Genomic DNA, 19,269 nt, shown 5'->3' on the forward strand with positions numbered 1-19,269 from the left:
ACCTTGTAGGTGGAGGCCAGGTTCCACCCTTGGAGAGCAAGATACAGGCCATAAAGGACTGGGCTCCTCCAACCACCCAGACACAGGTCAGAGCTTTCTTGGGCCTGTCTGGTTACTACAGGAAATTTGTCAGAAATTATGGGTCAATTGTGACCCCTCTTAATGACCTGACAAGCAAGAAAATGCCAAAGAAAGTTCAGTGGACAGCGAGCTGTCAAAAGGCATTTGATGACCTAAAGCAGGCCATGTGTACTGCACCTATTCCCAAGAGTCCTGACTACTCCAAAACCTTCATTGTCCAAACAGATGCATCTGAGTTGGGTGTGGGAGCTGTTCTATCTCAACTGAATATTGATGGTCATGACCAGCCCATTGCTTTTATAAGCAGAAGGCTGACCCCTAGAGATAAACGTTGGTCAGCTAAAGAGAGGGAGGCCTTTTCTGTGGTTTGGGCCCTGAAGAAGTTGAGGCCCTACTTGTTTGGAACTCACTTCAAGATTCAGACCGACCATAAGCCCCTCTTATGGCTAAATTCAGATAAAGGGTGAAAACCCCAAACTTCTTAGGTGGTCCATTTCCCTACAGGGGATGGACTTTACAGTGGAGCACAGACCAGGGACTGACCATGGCAATGCAGATGGTCTCTCCAGGTATTTCCACTTAGAATAGGAAGACTCACCTGGTCAAGGTTAGTTTAATGTCCCTAAGTTTGGGGGGGTTATGTAGGAGAGTGGGGTCTGCAATCCTATGGTCACCCCAGATTTTTGCTTTTTGCTTCACTGGTTTATGACTTTCCCTGGCTGTGGGCCTGCTAATCAGACCCACAGCCTAGCTGTTCTCTCTCTAAATTGACAACCATGTACCTTAGGTGCATTTACCCATTGGTACTGGGCCACCTTATCAGTCCCTGTACAGTGCACTATAGGTACCCAGGGCATAGGTGTACCCAGGGCCTACCAGGGGCTGAAGCATGTATTATGCCACCCCTGGCTGGCCATCCTAAACTGACACAACTGGCTGCATGACAGCTGGGGCAAGGTGGTGTAATCACCCTTTGCTGTAGATATAGTATACCTATATCTAACCCCAAAATGGACACATATACTCCTATCAGTCACTCCTATGGCAGGCCTTAACAATCCTGAAGGCAGAGTGCTTTGAATTATGTGAGATGGTGCTCTGGCATGAGCTGAGCCTGTCTGCAGCTTGCGGAACCAATTCCTAATAGCTGTTCCATGATAACGCTATACCATATACTCTTAAGTGCATTATCGACCTCGCGGTTGAATGCTAACTCTGGTATAACATTATCAAAACATGTCGAGTAAGGTGTCATACGAATTGGAATACTACCCCCTCGCCAATTCTGGCGACGGGGGTAGCATTCCACCCTTCTAGAGGGACACGACATGTATGTAACTGTGAACCCCGGTTAAAGTTAACTCGAGCCTTGGCATCACAAAATGGATGCCACCACCACAGACACAAGTCTGACCTCCTGCTGCTGGGAGTCCTTCCAGCGAGGGAGGCTTGGACAAAGGGTTTTCTGCCTTGGGAGGTGCTAGCACCACCCCAGACAGGATTTTGTGTATTGGGTAGGACAGGCCTGAAAGGAATGAGACATGCCCGGGGCACACAAGGTGTCCTGTGCATACACCGGTTCAAACCAGTTGCAGGGGCATCCCTGCCCCAGCTCTGGCGCGAAACCGGACAAAGGATAGGGGGTGTAGCCACCCCCCTTCCTGGTCCCACCCAGGGAAGGGACCTAGTCAGTAGTGCAGCCCCCTTTAGGAGAATGAAGGTAGGAGCTGGTCCCATTCCAAATTAGATTATCCTGAACAATTCTACAAGAAGAAACTCTGGACTTCGACGTTCTGCTCCACAGAAGACTGAAGAATCTCCCTTGTGGGCAAGGAGTGTCCACCCTGCACAAGCAGGCACCATCAAGCGTCCAGCAGCTTCACTTTGTTGTCTTCCCTCAAGGATCCAGACTTCAGAGCCCGACGAGACCAGGATTCCCAGACCTATCCGACCTCAACCTACATCTGCAGCACAGCTGAGATCCGTGGGTGCGACGAGACACGTAGGACCGGCCATCTTGAACGAACCTGCACTTCGCTTCCAGCACGACTCTCGAGGTAAACTCGACCAAGTGCTTTGGGGACTGAGAAGCCCCAGCCCCGAGCAGCCCCTGCACCGAAGACCAGCCCTCCAGCATCCACGAGATCTGCGTGGGGCCCTTCTGCTTGTTTGCTGCTTGACGCGTTGTCTGGTCACTTGCCGGCTGGCTAGTGGCCTCCTAGACGACGAACTTAACAATATTCACTGCTGGTCTGGTTGCTCCAGACTGGCCCTTGCTCCCTTCCAAAAGAGGAGCCCCCCGGACCCTCCTGGTCCACTACACACACCGTTTTCAACTCACCGCGTGTGTTGCCTTTGCCAAGGCTTGTTGATGCAGATTCCGGATCCAACACCGCCGACAGCGAGAGCCTGCGTGGGACAGCTCGTGCCTCCATCCTGGTTGTCAAAGACACCTCCTGGTCCACGTGGCTACAGAGACAAGCGTCCACTCTTCACCTGATCGCGACAACGACATCTGGTTCCTTCCTGGTTCCACTCCAGTCACTGGCTAGTGGCTTTGATCACTGTCCCCTCTGCTTTCAGGTCCTCTTCTTCACCGATCCACCCTTGGATCGCACCGGACATCTTCCTCCTGGTCGCCTGCAGCATCTTTTCTTCCAGGCTCCATAGACTTCAACGCGAGAACCCGACACACTTTGACACCTATGCACCCGCAGCCCGTGGGTGAGGTAACGAGAGCATTTCGGTGCTCAAGGGTAGTTTAACTGTGCTAGTGTCCAGTTCCACAGTCGTTTTAGTCCTAACTAGTCAGGATTGTCCGTACTTACCTTTTACTTGAACTGTACTGTCCATAGACGTTGTTACGCATCTCGCGTGTGAGTTCACACTCTGCACACGCGTTCCGTGGGCCTCCTATTACTTACCTAGAGTTAGTGTAGCGTGGTCCCAACGATCCTACAGCCTCTGGACAGCTCCATTCTTCCTATCGACTTTCACATTCCACTTACTTAGTATATGGTTTGTCATGCCCCTAGGGCACCATTGTAATTTTGTGCAACTTATCGTATTTTTCCTAAGAGATTGTCATGTGCTTAGCCCTCTGACCTCATAAAGAGTTCAGAGGTGTTTGTTATTAATAAATATACTGTTTATTTTCATAACAACCTGTGTGGTGTCCTTTCATCTGGTATTCAAGGGGTTATATTGTGGTAAAACAGCTGGCTTCACATGCCATAAAGAGTTTAGCCTAAGACTGCTTTGTCCATGCTACCACTAGGATAGCTGGTCTATAAGGTTGACTTACAACCAATCACCATAAGGGTTGTTTGGACTGATACAAGGTGATCACTAGAACTAGTGAGCATCATATATCAGGCCAACTTCTCACAGTGGGTATTTGCAGTCAGTATCTGTAACAGCAATTGTGGATGATGAACCTACTGAGCTTCAGTCTTACAGTGTGGAGCTCCTGGGTGCTCTAACCCACATTCCCTTATTGTTAATGTTATATATATGTCTTGCACGTTTGTCCTTGTGTGTTGAGTGCCTGTCCTTTCTGAGCTGCAACTCTCTTGTTCCCTTATACAGAGCTTCTCCTTTTGGATCCCCTTTCTCTTCTGTCTCTCTCTGTGGGATGTTGGGCAGCTCTGCCAGAGTTCGTGACACAAGATGGCATCAAATTTTTTTTTCACAGAAGTTCTCCTGCTATGCTGGCAAGAGCACTGCCACTTTCACAGTAATTGATCCCAGTTCAGACGGCAGAGATATCAAAATATTCTGGGCAACTCTCCTCCTGGATAATTCCTTTGATCTGTCACTCATATCAGTAATTAATCTCATTTTCCATTAATCTTTTTTAGGGATTTGTTTAGGACATGATTTGATAGGTGCCTCTGCCAGCTCGACGACAGCTGCACAACATTTTTTTGAGATCCCCACCAGCTTACCAGGGCTAATTTTGCTAAAAGTGCTCCTGCTGGTACATTTGGTGAAACTGCAATACCGGCAGGCAGCAATGCCTTGAGGTCCATTGCTGATAGTCCATGTCCAGGTACACCATAACTCTTTAGGCTGATCCAAGCAGGGAAAATCATTGTTGAAAAGCCTAACATTGTTAGGGCACGTCTTTCAATGCTGTGATGCAGTTGGCCTCATGGTAGATGGAGCTACAGCTATTCATTTTTAACAGCAGAGCCAGCTGAGGCTCCACTATTCTAAACAAAGTGGTTCCCCCACCTCTTAAAGGGACAGTGGAACCCCAAGACTAGTGAACAGGGCACACACCTTTGCCCTGTGGATCTCTTGGACACATAGGGACCGACCATAAAAGCATTAATGAGTATGGGAAGTAGTACTCTTTTTTTTTGTACTCTAAAAAGCCTTTGTGAATTGGTGCCAAAACGTCCAATTCCCCATTAGTAAAAGAACAAAGAGAGCACAGTTCATTCTATTTGTACTAATAGAATACACGTACTCCAATTTTACTCATATTTTAGTTCTTTTGGGAACTTTTCATAAAGGCATGTAAAAGTGTATAAAAAGTACTATGAAAGTACTACCTGACATGCCCCAAAATGCCTTTGTGAAAACACAAAGTGCAGACTTTGTCGATACACAGGCAAGGACTAAGTTGACCAAATTTAACTACTGGTATTTCCACCACCTTAAAACATCATTACATGGTCCTTCTCAACTCCCTAACAGATAAATATAATATCTTTTGTCTTTTTGTTGAAAAGATGTTATTGACCTGTCCAACTTCTCAAGAGATACACTTCAGGCACTACAATGTCAGCGAAAATCAGAATGCACCTTTTGCCATACACCAGAGACCTGAAATGCAGAGAAAATCTTGTCACCAAAAACCAAGAATTTGCTGTTCTGTTTATCTCAATGGTTGACAAATCATGGGTCCTGTCCTTTTCTTCGTTTGGAAAGATGACTTTGCCTTCCCTTTAAAGTTGGCAAAGGTGAATAAAGCAGAAATTCGATTTAATCTGTTGTCATCTTTATTCTGTCTTTCAGGGTAATTTGTGGCACGATAAGTTGTGCCTATCTTTCTTGCCAGCGGTGGCTTCTTGGATACGTCAGACGAAACCGATTCACTGTCAAGCTCATGGCCACAGAGTAAGATACTCAAGGGGGATGCTGCTGGCGTTGAGGCTTTAATGTGTTTTTTTGTGCGGACATTTCTGAGCTATGAAGATCCTCTATAATGCAGAGGTTGATATCACTGTATGTGGCTGTGGAGGACAGTAGTTAAACCTAAATACTATTGTCATTTTGTTGGGTGATCGAAGAGTATGGCTTTATAGCATCTATTTTGAGGAAGTTCATTCTAAAAAGTAAGCTTTATTCCAGATATTGTGTGTTGGGAATCCACACCCAGAGCAACGCTTTGGAGTTTGGCATCTTTATGTGTAGTTGGCTGGTCATGGGGTTATCATATGATTGATCCCAGAGACAATTGTTATTTAAAACAAATTCTATTTCTTATCAATACCATAAGGATTTGTCAATTGACTGAAGGAAGTGCTTAGTTATTGGTATTATTAGTTGTATATTGGTATCATTATTTCTACATAGGACTCAAATGTTTATCTATTTACAAATGGTATTGCTTAACAAACTTATGACATTTTTGCTGGTAGCCTCGGTGATCCATGTGGTCATGCCTCATTTAATTTTCCTATTACTTTATGATTATGGTTTGTTATGTATTACATTCATTCTTGATTTATTTATACATCCAACTAGGAAAGTGGTTTATTGTGGGTATGACCACATTTTGGCCAATTCATGGCAGAGGATGGCAGTGATTTGCTGTTCTTCTCACAACCCTGTGTGATCCAATCAATGGCAAAGGGTGCAGTACTGCTTTGTTGTTGATAAAGTTTGTAAAGTGTGTCCATATCAAACAGTTATGGCAGCTCATTCTTACAGATACTTTTTTTAAAAAGACTGTTACCTCGGCACCATATGTGTGTAGGTTACTTCAATGTTGTAAGACAAATGCCTTGCGTCTTACATCTGTCCGATGGGCGACAGACTTTTTTTCAAACTAGATGATTTGCTGACTAAAGCACCTCTTGTGGTTGATGAAGTGATTTTTGGTTGATTATTGAATTTAACTCCCTCCCCCTGAATTGATTAATGTAATGTTTCCCTGGATTTTGATACCCAAAATGATCCTCCTTAGTTTAAAGGAATACCTTTGGTTTCTGCTTTGCAAGGCTTCCATTTTTATCTGGTCGTCGATATATAAAATCTAATTTATACCTAACAACAGTCTTGACACATTACTAAATTCATCCCTTAACCAGAGGTGGTATTGCTGTAAACAAACTAAGTGAAGGTGTGTCTCTATATAAAAACTAGAAATACACTTTCAAATTACATTTGCAATTTAGTCACTGCCCATGAACAAATTATTATTTCTTTTTGTGTCCAATTTGAAACAGAATACTTGGGGCACCAATCACAAACTACCTTGCATAAAACAAGGGTGCTGAAGGCGGGGTATTTGTTTAAGGCCCGTTACCTTCCCGCTGGTTGAGTAAGAAGGGTGGATTAGGACGGAAATATAAGACATGGCTGACAGTACCGTTTCTTCCCGGCCTGCAGTGAAATTATGATCATCTCATTGCGGCCCCTGTATTTTGGTGTCTTTGATTACTTTGACTTTCTATGTTATTTTACTTTTCCAGTAAGCCGGTGTACTCAGCCTTGATTGCCCTGCTGGTGTCTTCCATCACCTTCCCGCACAGCCTGGGAAGATTCATGGCATCAAGGGTAGGTTCAATGGTCAATGTTCCCTATATCCCAACCAGCCACACCACAAAGTGTGCGTCCTTCTCCGTTATTGCACTCATTTTCCCTATCACCATATCTTCTGCAACCCTCCCACATTTTACTTTCTTTGTTACCTCTCAGTTTAATGTGTCATATATAGCATCTTCCTCTCTAGTACTCGCCTTTGCTCCATTCCATGTCGAACCCAGTGCCTGCTCCCTTCATGCCTAGGTATTTACTCCTGCCTATGACAACAGTAAATCTTTAACTATTTACATAGTTATCATGTTTGTGAAAATCTACACACCCATATGTTTGTGGGTGTTCCCAAACTTTCTGGGAAAGTAAACACTCAATAAAAAAAATGACTTGTGGGTGTAAGAACACCAAAACAGGATATTATTACACATCTGTACTTGATTTACAAGTGCAACTTACTCTTTTATGAATATCATCATGCATTTGTAGATGATGCTCTTTAATCATGTACATTGAATTTATGGTAGCAAGGGGCTTTGAGAATCGGGCTTACAATGCTTCGGCACCTGAGTCTTGGAGTTTGGAACCCATCATACATGTTATTCGCTATCCATAGGGAGATAACTGCAGACAGATGGAATATTGAGAATGGAGCACCTCATGGGGAGGCCTCATCTCAGGTTGGTCAGGACTATTTTGTGGAGAAGTTCCATCTGATGTGTGGGTAGATTTTATCAGTAAAAGTAGTTGTAGGTAGACCAAGGTCTGTGGTAGTGGGTAGACCAAACTCTCAGTGGAATCAGCTCCTTTGGAGCAGAAGGATGTTGCTGAGTTGGTATCGCTAGTGTTTTCTTTGCCAAAGGTAACACCTAATGTCATCAAATGCATTATAAGTAGTTTGGACGGAAGTGAAGGAGCAGGTGCTCCCAGTCCATCAAAATGAATAAAGTAAGCGAATCATGTGCACTCCCATGTAATTGTAGAGGTAAATAACACCGCAATGTGGAGAGCTAGACTCCTGGGGTCCTTGAAACACACCTGGATTACTCTACTGGATGACAACATCCGTGAATCCTGCAGACCCACCCATCTCTAGACCAATAACAGGAACCCCTTTCCTCACCAAAATCCTGGAGTGGTCGTTATTAAAGCATCTCACCCATCATGCGAGTGGCTGATGATCTCGTAGGAGACCTTCATATGGTGATCAAGTCCCATCGCAGTATGAAAACTGCATTGATGGACATTCTGGAATGGTTGTAAATGCTATTGGACGAAGAAGCAGCAGTGCTATTGATGTTGCTTTATCTCCCGGCCATATTTGGAGGGGAAAACACTTGGAGAATTCAGTATGGAGGGCCAGAGAAAACAACTGTCATCAAATTCTTCTATTTCAAATGTTCAGTCATTTTTACCATAATTAGACAGAGTAACTGCAGCTGGGACCATATGGGGATAGGGGCTGGATTATTACAGTGCATTCTTTGTCAAAGTACCCCATAAGATTTTGAACCAACTGCAAGAGTTCCTCACTTTTTGGCAAGATAACATCACCCCCACTCTGTTCAGGCTTCATTGGCTTCTGTTCTCCAAATGAGCAAAGCTCAGCACAGTCAATCTGATCTTTAGAGCAGTCTACGAAGAAGGGCTGTACAAGGTAAGTTGAGAATAAAAACATACATACCCTGCAGGCCACTCAGGTCTCTTAGTACAGGTTGACTGGAGGTCCCAGGATAAGAGAAGTACCGTGGGAGGTACATTGCTCCAACTTACAGGCCGCTAGTAGTGTAATATCCCTTCCCAGTGAGCTTAGAAGCATTTATGGGCGTCGCTTGGGTTAGAGTAAGCTGAAAACCTTTGTCTTCTGGACTGCTAGATGGTTATGTAGTCTGTTTGTACCAGCACCAGGATCAGAGCCTAATTTGAGCCGGTGGTTTCCAATGCTCAGCACCGGCACTTAATCGTCAACATCAGCACTTATGACAGTCTGTCACATGGTGGTGCTGTCTCTCTAATGTAGAGATGAGCACAACAGTTGTTTATTAATTCAATATAAATAAACAATTACTAAGACCTACCGCCCAAGACATTCTTATATGTTGCAGGCATGGAATAGTATGATTAGTTCCACTTGTATGAGTGTAATGGTTAGTAGTTGGGTTGGTACTGTGGTACAAGTTGCAGTGGCTTCGTGAGAATGGCCCTGGAACTTATTTTACTACAATTTAAGCACAGATGAGCATAACTATGGGGTATGATACCCTACATGTTACTTGACTTGGCTGGATGGTATGTAGTCTGGGTGTTAATGTGCACTGACCTTCTTTAACGTGTGTGTAATGTGTAAGACAGTACCTTGGGGGGTGAGCAGCCTTTACAACGCGGGCATTACCACAAGCTGCCATTACTACGCTGCTTTAACAACGCAAGTCGTTACGACGACTTGCGCTGGAGGGCGCTGTTGGATAGGGAATAGTTTAATATTCTATTCCAACACCTTTCCTACTGTAACGTGGGCTGGAGTTGGAATAGAAAATTAAACTATTCCACTATCTAGCGCTTACAGCGCAGGTCGTTGTAACAACTTGCGTTGTAAAAACAGCGTTGTAATGGCACGCGTGGTAATAGCCCGCGTTGTAGTGTCATACAACCCCTTGGGGCATGTAGGAAAGTCATCTGTTCAGAGAAACACATTTTGGTTGTGGTGATGCAAGGGAAGAGTGGAGTTAAGGGACAAAACCATGAGCTTCCACACAGTGCTGCACCGGACTTTTCAGTGGAAACAATGATTCAAGAGAATTGTGTGGTTGTTTTCATCAAAGAAATGAGATATCTCCCAAGTGAGACATGTTTTCACGTCTCTTATTCAGCTGTCCATGAAGGAGCTCCTGAACTCCCTCCTTGATAACCGCACCTGGGCGGTTCTCGCCCAGAATGCGTCGCTGGAGGCTCATGACACGGTGGACCCAAAGAACCTGTGGCTGGAGTGGTGGGACCCGACCTTCACGGCCTTCGGCACACTCGCATTCTTCCTGGTGATGAAGGTACTGCCCAGTCTGCTATGTCCTTTTACCATCTTTGGTTTTTTGCCTGTGAGACAGCCTCTTAATTTGTAAAAGAACAAGTACAGGGGCCCAATGTTTTGCTCAGAAGCCCACGATTGGTGCTATTAAAGGTCGGGGTGACAAACACCAAGGCTGCATTGTCTTGATTTCACCTCATGCCTCTAATTGACCATCATATACTCCCTGTCCTTTATCGCACTCTTAAAGGTTATTTTTCATCTCTGCTTTCTCCCTTTGTTACTGTTTTTCCGTCCTTCTATTCCTTCTTCTTTCCCACTTTTATATATTTCTGTCTTGCACTGGCGGCAAAAGCAGGGACTCCCGCGGGAAACACATGGGCTAGCTATGCTATTGCTCCAACAGGAGTATCCCAGTGCTATAACCTAAAACAGAGGAAAGGTGGGCAGCAGAAAAATCGAAAAGGCGACAAATTGCTAAAATAGCTACGTTTTTAAACAACTTTTTAAAGACAGTAAAACTGCGACAGGAGCATATATAAAAGGGCAACTTATTCTGCGACAGCAGGGGGCTAGTGCAGTGTCAGATGATCTAAGTTTCCTGACTGGCTGGTAAAACTTGATTCTTGTCTGAAAGCAAACTGGACCCTCACTGGAAAAGGCTCTATGGGTGTGACAAAGGAGCTTAAAATTATAGCCTTTCCTGGCAGGAGGCCAGTGAAGGAATATCAGAAAGTGATCTGTCAATGTACTTGATTAACCCCTCCCATGCTCGTGATGGAACCGCTCCGTCACGAGCCTCGGGTGGGCTGTGCTGGTGACGGAGCGGTTCCGCCACGGCCCGCTCGGCGCGCCTGCGCGGCGCGTTCTATTGAGCGGGCGGGGCCGTGACGGAACCGCTCCATCACAAGCACAGCCCACCCGAGGCTCGTGACGGAGCCGTCACGAGCATGTGAGCGCCGCGCGGCCCCCCTAGCGCTGCGGGGGAATTACCGCCGCAGCCAAGGGGTTAAAGATGGCCGACCAAACAGGTAGCTGTTTCCTAGGCAACTTGCAGGCGTGACATAAGGGATTAATTTGCCACAACCAGAAGAGCATTATCATAGCCTGAATAATGGTCTTTCTGCAGTTTAGTGGGAGCCAGGAGAAGACCTTTCTAAGCAAGCAAAACATTCAAAAGCTAGTACCATAAATAGCAGTAACTTGACTTGCCACGTTAAGCTGGTCATGCGGCAGAATACTGAGATTCTGTCAAGCTTTGTTTGGGCAGAGCAGAGTGCCCAATTCCATGCACCACCAGTCTTCTGACCCGATCTAAATAGCTCTGCCAAATATTAAGATTTCAGTTTTTGCCCTACTAAGTTGAAGACAGTTCTGCTTCATCCAAGATGCCACAGCACTCAGGCAGTCACAAAACATAGCTCCAGGTTTTGTCCAATCGATAACACAAGGTGGGTGACATCAGCATATGTCAAATTTTCCAGGCCGATAGACCTGCTAACCTTTGCCAGAGGATCCACATAGATAATAAAGAGAGTGGGACTCAGGATCCCTGTGGCACGCCACATGTATTGATGACAGACCTAGATTTACAAGGGGGGATGAAAACCTCTTGAGATCTATTCTCTAGGAAGTAGCTCGGTCGGGTAAGGCCTATGTGGGAGCGCTGCTGTCAGAAAGACCTTCAATCAGAACTGCGTGCTAGACCGTATCAAAAGTAGGGGAGAGGATGTGGCCTAACAGCTAGGGCGGTCGACCTCGAAGCTGGGGAACTGGGTTCTAGTCTCGACAGGGACGCTCAATATCCTGTGATTCTGGGCAAATCACTTAAGTTCCCTGTGCCTAACAAAACAAGCATTGGAAATGCAATAGGTCTCGCAGTAGTAAAGTTTGAGCTTTAGGTGTTATTTATTTTTGTGTTTTTTATTTATGTGTTGTTTTTTCTAAATAGCTAAATTAATAGCTTTCTTCTTTACAAAGCCAATAGTTATAATTTTTGTAAATGTGACACCTCTAGCATTTGTAAAGCAACATGTTTTGTATTAACGGGACTTATATGTGACTTATATGTATTGATATAAAAAAAATCAATGGCTTAAAAAAACAATTAATAATTAATACGTAAATAAAATGGATTTTATTTTATATTGCCAATAGCTTAAAGTTTATTAAATATATTTAGTGAAGATGCTGTGGTTGCGCTGAGTGAGGGTGAGTGAGGGTGAGGGTGAGTGAGGGTGAGGGTGAGTGAGGGGTTGAGGGTGAGTGAGGGTGAGGGGTTGAGGGTGAGTGAGGGTGGGTGAGGGGTTGAGGGTGAGTGAGGGTGAGTGAGGGTGAGTGAGGGTGAGTGAGGGTGAGTGAGGGTGAGTGAGTGAGGGTGAGGGGTTGAGGGTGTGAGGGTGGGTGAGGGTGAGGGTGGGTGAGGGTGAGGGGTTGAGGGTGAGTGAGGGTGAGGGTTGGTGAGGGTGAGTGAGGGTGAGGGGTTGAGGGTGAGTGAGGGTGAGGGGTTGAGGGTGAGTGAGGGTGAGGGGTTGAGGGTGAGTGAGGGTGAGGGTGAGGGTGGGTGAGGGTGAGTGAGGGTGAGGGGTTGTGGGTGAGGGTGAGTGAGGATGAGGTGTTGAGGGTGGGTGAGGGTGAGTGAGGGTGAGGGTGAGGGTGGGTGAGTGTGAGTGAGGGTGAGTGAGGGTGAGGGGTTGAGGGTGAGTGATGGTGAGGGGTTGAGGGTGAGTGAGGGTGAGGGGTTGAGGGTGAGTGAGGGTGAGTGAGGGTGAGGGGTTGAGGGTGAGTGAGGGTGAGGGGTTGAGGGTGTCCAGGAAGCACATATGTTCGATAAATACTCCATGGTCACCCCAAAAGCATTTTAGGCCAATAGAATGGGTGTCTGATGGTCGCAAATCATAAAGTGATTGAGAAATCTACCTCATTTACCTAGTACCTCCTCTGCCTGGCCTCTACATGACAACGCACCCTAAGCAGATTGTAGCGCCTAAAAGCATCCTTGGAGAAGAGCATTATTCATGCATTTGTAATATTTTGGCCACATTTCAAGAGCTATCGGCAGCCTCATCTTCAAGCCCTCATAAACCAATGAACACTCACTAAAGCGTATAACTCTCGGTTGCAACATTGGGGGGCTGTACCCTAAGGACACCCCAAAGTGAAGCAACCACGGCTTCCCTTTAGCCAAAAAGTGTTGCCTCAGTGCGGTCACGTGACCCACCCACTTCTTAAGAAGTCAGAGCAGCCTCGTCGCCGCCAGTTCCCCTTCCTGGTTGCTGCAAGCCTCAGGTAAGCGAGGTGCAGGCTCGCCCACAGCTTGGGATGCTGCCCGTCCTCGCCATGTTTATTTCTGTATCTAGTGCCGACTTTTATAGTTAGCAGGTTTCAAAGCGCTGCAAAGGCTCTCAATTTCAAATTAAGAGACTGTGAACTAAGAGAGTGTGAACTTAGTCTATAGTGACTGTTTATGTGTGCAAGGAAGTCGAGTTATTTTCTTATCATAAACAATCGAACTTTTAACCTGTTGTATTAGTGGGGGAGGGATGGAGAGCGGTTGGACAGGAGAGGGGAAAGAGTTATAGACGCGAAGACAGAGGAAGTGAGAAGGTGAGTATCTAAAGGAGTGCATTGGGTGAAAGGAGTGAGATGACAAACAATGAGTGAAGATAGAAGAGAGAAAGAGAAAAGGCACAAAGGGAGGAAGAAAGAAAAGAGCAAAGGAGGGTGAGGGGGCGTGGAAGAAAGAGAGGTGGGTTTGGGGACGAGAAAGAGCGCTGCGGTGCTTCTACCCTGACACATCTGCGCTGGAAGCACCACATAGTTACTCCCACGGACCCGGAGTCACATCTGTGGACACCAGAGAGTTGAACGCCCACCTCAGCAAACATACACACTGTTAACTCTTTGCAAAGCCCGCAGTCTCCAGCCAGCCGCAGCTCCTTACACAAAATGCCTCTAGCTTGGAGTTGGAATGGTCAGTCTTGTAAACTCCCTGGTGGCATCTTAAGGAATTTTGGACCCTGGGCAAGACATACTTTTGAGATCCCTGCGCGGTGCAACTTGTACTTTTATTATCCTTTTTGTGCGAATTCAAGCCTGTATGGTTCCAAATAAAGTTTCCGAAACTGTGGTCGCTGAAAAAACAGCTGAAATATGCCTTGAGTGAGGCGCCAAGATATCCTTAAGAAATGTAAAAGGAGCCTGGGTCAGAGGTACGCAGAGGAAAGCAGAGAGGTTTAGATGCAGAAATAGAGGCGACATTGAGAGTAAGTTCACTTTTCCCAGGGCGGGTAGGGCGGATGAGCTTGCATGGTGGGGGGACGGGGCAGTTGCCCAACTTGCCCAAGCTTTAAACTGTATCTGTCATCTTATCCACGATATAGTGCCGAGAAGCATTCTAGAGGGGGATGGTTTTTTTGGGAGAGAGAGAGAAAGAGAGAGAGAGAGAGAGAGAGAGAGAGAGAGAGAGAGAGAGAGAGAGATGGTGGCAGGGGATTCTTCAGAAGGGGACTGGTTTCAGGTTGCCGGTACGAACGATGATTTGAAGTTAATGAGACAAAGGATAAAGGGTGGGGTGAGGGGGAAGCATCGTATCGCAGGAAAGGCAACGCATTGGGTGGAAAGAGTTAAGACATGCACTGGCCAAGACAACAAAAAAAAAAGTGTGAGTCAAAGAAAAGACAAGCATGGAGTCCAATGTTGTGAACTGCGCTAATGCAGCAGACACAGGATGCTTTTAGATCCACTGTTAGTGCTTGGAAGGGGCCGTCGGAGGCACACGACACGTTACAAATGACTTGGCATTACGGAGATTTAATTTCCTACCACAATTTCTGCTCAAGCTGTGCAAACACTTGCTCGTATGTCAGATCCAATGAAAAGAAGATATTACAGGTTCCGGAAAACATTCTGTTCCGGAGGACAGACCCGATATTCACAGTTTAAGAGCCAAACCATGAGCAAGGAGACTGTCTACAAGTCCTCAGCCAAATTCAAGGCTGCATCACAACACGAGTTAAACATGCTGAACGTACCTCCGTGGTGAGCAGAGCCCCGGATGTCCCTCTCTCTGCCTGCGTTACTCGACTGTGTGTTGTTGCCAGAAAGCATAACGAAAAAAAAAAAGGAAGAGAGGGGAGGGGGGAGGAGAAATGCGTCTCGGCCGGAGCAGGGGGCGGAGCAGGGAGAGCGGGCTTTGGAATGTAATTGACACGGCCGGCCGGTCGTGAAACTGAAAGCATGGCCGGCCGGCCGTGAAAGCCTTTGATGCGGCAGGGGAAATGCGAGACGGCGGGAAGGGGAGGGGGCGGAGCGGGTAAACAAAGACGGACGTGCACGCGCTTTTAAGCTCAATGCGCATGCGCATTGAGCTTAAAAGTCACGGGCACTGCAAGGAATCGCCACGATTCCTTGCAGTGTGGATAAAGAGTGGATAAGTCCCAATACTCTCGCTTGCTCGATGCGCATGCGCATCGTCAGGCGAGACCTAAAAACATGACTGTATCCATCTGTAATGCAACTGGTGCTCATGTAAAGCGCTCAGGTACCTTCTGAGCTAGTTCGCGCTAAATAAAACTCTCTCTCAAAAAAACAGCTGTGGATAGATCTCATCTAATAATAGAAGTGCAGCAGAATTTCGTTTGTCCAGAGAGCACCAGTGACTGACAAAAACGTGGTTTCTGTGCTGTGGACTGCACAAAAAACCTGACTGCGAGGAGTCCAATATGTGGTTGGTCTCTAGGTATTGATACATTTTCCCATAATCTTGATGGGGAACGGCAATAGGCGGAGAGGTTGGCAGGGTCAGATGTGGGATTTAATTTTTTTAATTGGGGAGATATAGGCATGTTCCCAGGCTCTGTGATTGGTAAATGTTGCTGAGAGGGTGAGTTTATGGAAGTGACAGTAAGGAAGTGAAGAAACATGATTTAGAGATGATGTGTTTTAGAGGTTATGTTTAAGGAAATGACTAGAATTAAGTGACTGCACATGATTGGTAGATACTGACTTTGAGGGGTGAATGCCTGTCTATATCCTATATCCCTGATGCTTTCTTTTAGGGTGACCTGGGTATATGGCACCTCATTCTGGAGTTCAATATCATGGTGTCAGTTGGGCGCACTCTTCTTTCTAAGCCTAGTGTAGTTCTGTTCGCTTGAAAACCTCATACCCATTTGTTGTGGACTGTTCTGTCTTATTGTTTTTCAGAGCTTTGGTCATTCACCCTTATTTACTTCTTATATTTCAAGTGAAACACTGCTCCTATGAGCATACTTTGCAAAATAACTAAAGTGCTCAAAAGAAGGACATAGACGATTGTGTGGAAAATGCTAATAAAAAAAAGGGCTCACAGAGGGCTTTGTTAATGGCAAGCAAGGCCCACAAAGCAAAAAAGATTAGGGGTTGAGTGAGTTTCACGTCTCCAGATCCGCGCTCCCATATATGCGATAATGTGACCCAGAGACATGGAGTCTGATAAGCCTGGGGCCTGATTCAGAGTTTTGCTTATCTGTCTTATGATATCACAGGGCTTTTCATAACATATGGTTTACTGACTATGCTGACTGTATTTTTGTTGGCCATTTGTTTTCTAATTGTGGCATAAATACTGCATTCTAGAGCACAATAGTTTAAATAAAATATTTCAAACTGCTTTTGTGTCTCCGTTATATCTTATTGTGGATGAGTACGAGTGTGTGAGCTTAAGGGGGTGTCCTGTTACTGCGATCCCTGAGAGGGTCGGGAGTGTTGTGTTCTGGGGTGTGAATTAACTTGTCCCTTTGGGTATAGTCAGGAGGGCAGGTGAGACACAATAGCTAGTCGGGATGGGGCTCATGGTACTGAGGTGATGTGGTGACTCATTCCCTAGCTACTAATGTTCTATGGTGCCAAGCATAGTTCGTACACGTTATTACTAGTACCTTAGGATGCAATGCACTTGAAATAAGGCCACTCTGGGTCATGGCTCCGACCTGCAATTGCTTATTGCCTCTCCTAAACCTCCCCATTCCCATTGGTTAATTGCAACAGTCATATAATTTAGCTAATTTTCTTTCTTTCTCTGTCAGTTCTGGATGTTCACATTGGCTACAACGATGCCCATGCCAGCCGGCTACTTCATGCCAGTTTTCATCTATGGTGAGTACCTCATGTTCTTGGCCATTACAGCCACCATGGTCAGGTCACTCAAATGTTCTCTTAACGCCCGATTCACAAAGGTACACTTGGACTTTTGGTCTAAACGTAGAGCAAACGTCTACGTTTACAACTTTGGGAATTCACAAAGGGCATTTACGAGTGCTATCATTATGTCCTCACTCCGCCCGAGTACAGACATAAAGATAGCACTCGTAAATGCCCTTTGTGAATTCACAAAGTCGTAAATTTAGACGTGTGGTCTAATTTGAGACCAAATGTCTAAGTGTACCTTTGTGAATCAGGCCCTGTGTGTGCGCGCGTGACTTGTGTCTAACTTTAGACCAAACATCTATGTTTTCCTTTGTGAATTGGGCCCCAAGACTTTCAGGCAGATTATCAAACAGCACAGTATCCCCCCCCCCACACACACACACATTTTGTTTATATCGGTCTAATCTCATTTAATTTCTGGCATTTTAATTTATGCTTTTTACACTAACTACCCAAGATTATATGCCATGTTGCATAATTGAGATTTCATTTGGGTAAAAATCCTTTCGTGGGAGCCTGGGAACAATACGAATGAACAGAACTTGAGTACCTATTGTTCACATCCTGTGCAATTTGGGGTTATATATTAGTTAGATTCAGCCTGATGAAACTAGTGATGGGTTGGCATTAAAAGAAAGTGCTAGATAGCCAATTAATGCAAATATATGGTATAGAAAGCTAAGAACAAATGTTTTTGCCGTCACCATTGCAACAAATGTGTCATTGATTGCGTAAAGCTGGGAACCAGAGACTCTAAAAGAGCCAACACCTGTCTGAAACTTAAGGGTTCTATTTTGGGGCAGACCCCGTCTGTGGTTTGAAGCATCTTTGAGAAACATCCTTCAGGAGACACAATCAGGTTTGAAGTGGCACTGGGGCATGGTGTACCATGTTATTCTGAGTTTTTGCTTGGAATCGTTGAAGGCAAAAGATGAATGTTCGTGGAATAAATGTGACATTCTCAAAACCTTTGGTTCTGATTGAAAGCACTCCATCCTGCGATGCAATTCGAGAGAGAAGTAGAAGGCTTCAAAGATCACCTGAAGTTTAGGTTTTCTTCCATGACCACCGCTAGGATATTATTCGGATTGGTAGCTGTAATGTTGTAAATATCAAATGTGTTTACGTTAGCGTTAGGTGTGTATGTTTTGGAAAGAAAGAGGTCGTCTAGGCAGTAGGTTTTTGTTCTAGCAAAGCAATGTATGCTGTCCCCTTTTTTGTGGCACGCTTGCTTCTATGTGATGCTGGACGTGTTGATATATCACATATTTTCAGGTGGTTCTGGCCTGTAAGGTCTATTTAGTAAGTGAATGGGCAGGGAAGGTTCAAGAACATTTATTGCAAAACAAAAATTTCTAATTTCTGATATAAGACCATTTAAAAGTTGGAGATCCTATCACATTGTGCAAATGTGTTGGTGGAGACATAATCATGTGCATGGTTGTGTTTAACAGCTCAAAACAAAGTTTATTTGGGCTAAATAGTCCTTAAATATTTAAAATCCCCACAAAAGCAACACCTAAAATCACATTTCATAATAAAAAGTTTCATAACATTCACATATTTCAAATTCATTGATCCTTCCAGCATTCCGTATAACGTACTCTATATCACCTGAACAAGCTGTTCGGTTCTATTCACATTTAAGAGTTTCTTTTAATTTACGAATGAACATCCCCATAGCGTAAGCTGTGTCTAAATTGCTAATCTCAGTTAGAAGATCTACTGCTTGTACCCTGTTTTTAATCCCACACTTTTCAAAAATTGGGCATAACATTTCTTTCCGTATATCCCAAACCTTCTGACAATCCAATAAAATATGTAGCGTATCACGCGTTGTACCCAAGGTACAGACACATTTCCCCTTGCTATAGATCATTCCTCTTTTTACCCCGTTGCTTGCATAGCAAGGGTTAACACCAATTCTTAACCTTAGAAATTCTCTTCTTAACTGATGACAGGGTAGTCTATCCATATATGGAATATAACGTTAAATTTGCCACAAGTTAATCATAAAGTGTACGGATTGTTTCCCCAATAGATAGTCTTGGTCCTGGGCTTGAGAAATTTCACTCACCAGGGCCCTGAGTTCCCTCTTGCCCACCTCAATTTGGAAAGTAAGTGGGGGCACAGTTTGATCCTCATAATTCTACAAGTGTTAGTGATAGTTTCTCTTATCCTTTTTGCCCATGTTAGCTCACTCTTCA

At 45.1% G+C, this 19,269-nt stretch overlaps 1 protein-coding gene across 1 annotated transcript in view; it reads left to right on the forward strand.

Annotated features, from left to right (window-relative positions):
• Positions 1–19,269, forward strand: part of LOC144754579 (chloride channel protein ClC-Kb-like) — a 159,547-nt gene that overhangs the window by 52,124 nt on the left and 88,154 nt on the right. The window contains exons 9-12 of the mRNA XM_078642543.1: positions 5,107–5,208; positions 6,789–6,873; positions 9,723–9,896; positions 16,942–17,011. Coding sequence (XP_078498669.1) covers positions 5,107–5,208; positions 6,789–6,873; positions 9,723–9,896; positions 16,942–17,011 — 431 coding nt within the window. The remainder of the gene's footprint in view (positions 1–5,106; positions 5,209–6,788; positions 6,874–9,722; positions 9,897–16,941; positions 17,012–19,269) is intronic.

This window comes from Lissotriton helveticus, chromosome 5_1, assembly GCF_964261635.1.
Source record: "Lissotriton helveticus chromosome 5_1, aLisHel1.1, whole genome shotgun sequence".
NCBI lineage: Eukaryota > Metazoa > Chordata > Amphibia > Caudata > Salamandridae > Lissotriton > Lissotriton helveticus.